At 34.3% G+C, this 3,067-nt stretch overlaps 1 protein-coding gene across 1 annotated transcript; it reads right to left on the bottom strand.

Annotated features, from left to right (window-relative positions):
• Positions 1-1,885: 1,885 nt before the first annotated feature.
• Positions 1,886-2,596, bottom strand: LOC130801000 (secreted RxLR effector protein 161-like). The gene has a single exon (XM_057664748.1). It carries the CDS (start codon positions 2,594-2,596, stop codon positions 1,886-1,888), a length of 711 nt encoding a protein of 236 aa, XP_057520731.1.
• Positions 2,597-3,067: the final 471 nt, after the last annotated feature.

The following is a 3,067-nucleotide window of genomic DNA, read 5'->3' as shown; positions in this document are numbered from 1 at the left end:
ACTTGTAGTTTGTAGGGTAGAATACTTATCTCTGTGGTTAATTAGATGTGCATATTGGAGGAAAATGATTGTAGATAAATAACATTAGATAGCTTAGTTGAGAAATAATTAAAAGTGATTAAAGAAGGGATAATTGGTATTCTTGATTGAATTATGCGATTCTTGGAAGTATTGTTAATGGTGAGTTAAATGTTTGTTTTACTTGTAATTGGAAATACAAAGGAAAATCATGGAGGTTGTTAATCTTGAAGAGAAATTGACAATTATAGGTCATGGTTATAAAATCTTGATGGAAAATCCGGAGATTAGAATAAAACATGTGAAATTTATATGATTCAAAATGTTAGAATAAAGTCTTGGTTACGCTACGGTCTTAGGAGGAGATGTAAAAAAGTTATATGTTAGTATTAAGTATCGAACGCCCTTTGGTGGTTATGTGTATTGTTATGCTTCAGGAGACGATTTCTCGGCGGAACCATTCTAGCTGATATCTGCGAATCGAACCCAACTCTTTGAAGCGTCTTCTTTGGTGAGTAGTAGCAGTCCCTTAAAGGGTCTGATCAGACTACATTCTTGAAAATAAACCTTTTACTAAATCTCTTTTGGAATTGAATATTGTTGAGACGAATGTTGTTGTGACTACTTATGTTGATATTATGATATGGTCAATGGATCGGGCTTGCGAGCTGGTTATTGACGGAGTTGAGGAACATTGTTCCCTGCTCCCTGTTTTTGAAGTGAGTTGTCATTCAGATATTGACTACCTTCACCCGAGAACAACATAGCCATAGAGCTATGGGGAACCTCTCAAACTAGACTCCATGTGTGCACATAGATTTAAGAAAATGATGTTGCTTTTAAATCTTTGTTTGGAATTACTGTGTTTTGTTGTTTTGGATTGTTACTTCTCATTCAGTAAACCTGACCCCCTGTTGTTTCCATCTTTTAGTGGTTTGCAGATCGGAACCGATCGGGAACGATGGGTTAGCGGTGATGATTAGAGTTACAGAGCTGAGTACGTGAGAAGTGTAGTATTATATTAGGTTTATTAATAGATGTATATTAGACTTGATTGTGATGGTTACATTGGACTTATAGAGTGACTTTTATGATTACTTTGTGTTTTAGTTAGATGTTTGGATTTAGAATTAGCTAATACAGCTATGTCATAGAACTGGTGCCTCCTTTGCTCAAATTTTGAAATGGTGATTTAAGTTTCTTGGGAAACAGACCCCGTGATGACCCTGTTTAATTACCTAGTCAACGGTAAGTCGGGTTGTTACAAAGGTCACTTGGTACTCTTTCGAAAAGAAAAATTTTGTTAGGTATTTTTTAACAAAACATTTTTATTATGTACTTTTTGAAAAAAAAATTTTATTAGGTACTTTTTGACAATTTTTCCTTTATTAAATGAGTAATATTTAGTGCATTGGATATTTTGAGATAGTTAAAACATAATATACCTTAATTTTAATATGATTCAGGTTGTGACTATTTTTATGTAAGTCAATTATATTTTTCATGACAAAAACTATTTTTTTCGTTTAAATTTTTATAAAATAATTTTACATATTTTTGTGTTAAATTTAATTTTAAATTGTGTTATCAATAGTTATAATACTTCATATAAATTAATGTAATTTATGTCGAAAAATTTAATAAAATCGTGCATTGCACGGGCACTATCTAGTTACTTCCTACACTAGTTCTTTCTTGGTGTAGTTGTCTAGACAATTCTTTTAGATATTTTTACACAAGAATTTTATTTTTCAATCATAGATTTCAAGAATAGATTTTTCTAGATTATCATTCTTTTAACACTCTCCCATATCTGAAAAATCTAGAACTTTGAGTTGTCTCTTTAACTCGAAAAATTATTGTGTTGTTATGGGTTTTGTGAAGATGCTTGCGTGTTGTTCTCCCGTCCTGTAGAATTGTAACTTAATCTCTTCTTGTTGACTAACCCTTGAATGTAGCGACGACGAATCTCAATATGCTTTGTTCGCCCATGAAAAACTAGATTCTTGGTCATAGCAATAGTTGACATGTCGTAGAATATGGTGGTTGGTTCTTTTTGCTTATGTTTTAGATCGACCAATATCTTTTTAAGCCAAACAACTTTGCATAATGCGTTTTTCGCTGCAATGTACTCTGCTTCAGCTGACGACAATGCTACTATTGCTTGTTTCTTTAGAGACCATGAGATAGCTTTCGTATCAAGTAGGAAGACATAACCACTTGTAATTTTCCGGTTGTCTATACATCCTACCCGATTACTATCTGAGTAGCCAATGAGATTATTGACTTTTTCAGTATCATATAAGAGCCTATACCTTTTTGTACCTTTAATGTTTCTGAGAATCCGTTTAGCAACTGCATAGTGAGCTTTACTAGGTTCACTCATGAACCTAGATACAATGCTTAATGCATAAACGATGCCTGGCCTCGTGTTCGTGAGGTAAATCAGGGATCCTACTAGGCTTCGGTAGAGTGACGTGCCAATTTTTACTTCTCCATCATATTTGGAAAGTTTCTCGTTGAGTGCCATAGGAGTAGCAAGTGGCTTGCAGTTGATCTGATTGAACTTCTTGAGCATGTCGTCCGCATATTTTTCTTGTGATAGAAAGATTCGACCTGGGCTTTGCTTCACTTGAATGCCAAGAAAGTACTTTTGTAATAGCCCGGTTTAAGTGACCCAGAAATCCATATGAAAATAAAAATTTCGGTTTACTCCTTTGGCTCTAGAGAAAAGTCTTCTCTAGGATCGTCAACGTTCCATCGATAAAGAAATGTAACCAAACAGAAAACAGTACTAACGTGAAAAAAAATGTCAGCGAAAGCTCTTACGTACAACTCGAGAGCCTAAAGGTCTCTAGACAAACTAGTTGAAATATGCAGAAGCGAAAAGAAAACTACACTATCTACTGTTACATAAGTTCGGAGTTTCCTTCTACTCATAAACCAATACAAAAAAAAATAAAAATTAAAAGCATAGCCTTGATGATTACGGGTTCTAAGTCGAGACCTCACTCCAGTCCTCACCTGCAATCAACCTACAAGTCGTCGT

This window comes from Amaranthus tricolor, chromosome 15, assembly GCF_026212465.1.
Source record: "Amaranthus tricolor cultivar Red isolate AtriRed21 chromosome 15, ASM2621246v1, whole genome shotgun sequence".
NCBI lineage: Eukaryota > Viridiplantae > Streptophyta > Magnoliopsida > Caryophyllales > Amaranthaceae > Amaranthus > Amaranthus tricolor.
The sequence above is the reverse complement of the archived record's forward strand: the minus strand, read 5'-3'. Positions and strand labels throughout refer to the sequence as shown.

Bases quoted from the DNA above. Each gene is read 5' to 3' on its own strand.
- LOC130801000 (XM_057664748.1), bottom strand. From the start codon at position 2,596: ATGCTCAAGAAGTTCAATCAGATCAACTGCAAGCCACTTGCTACTCCT.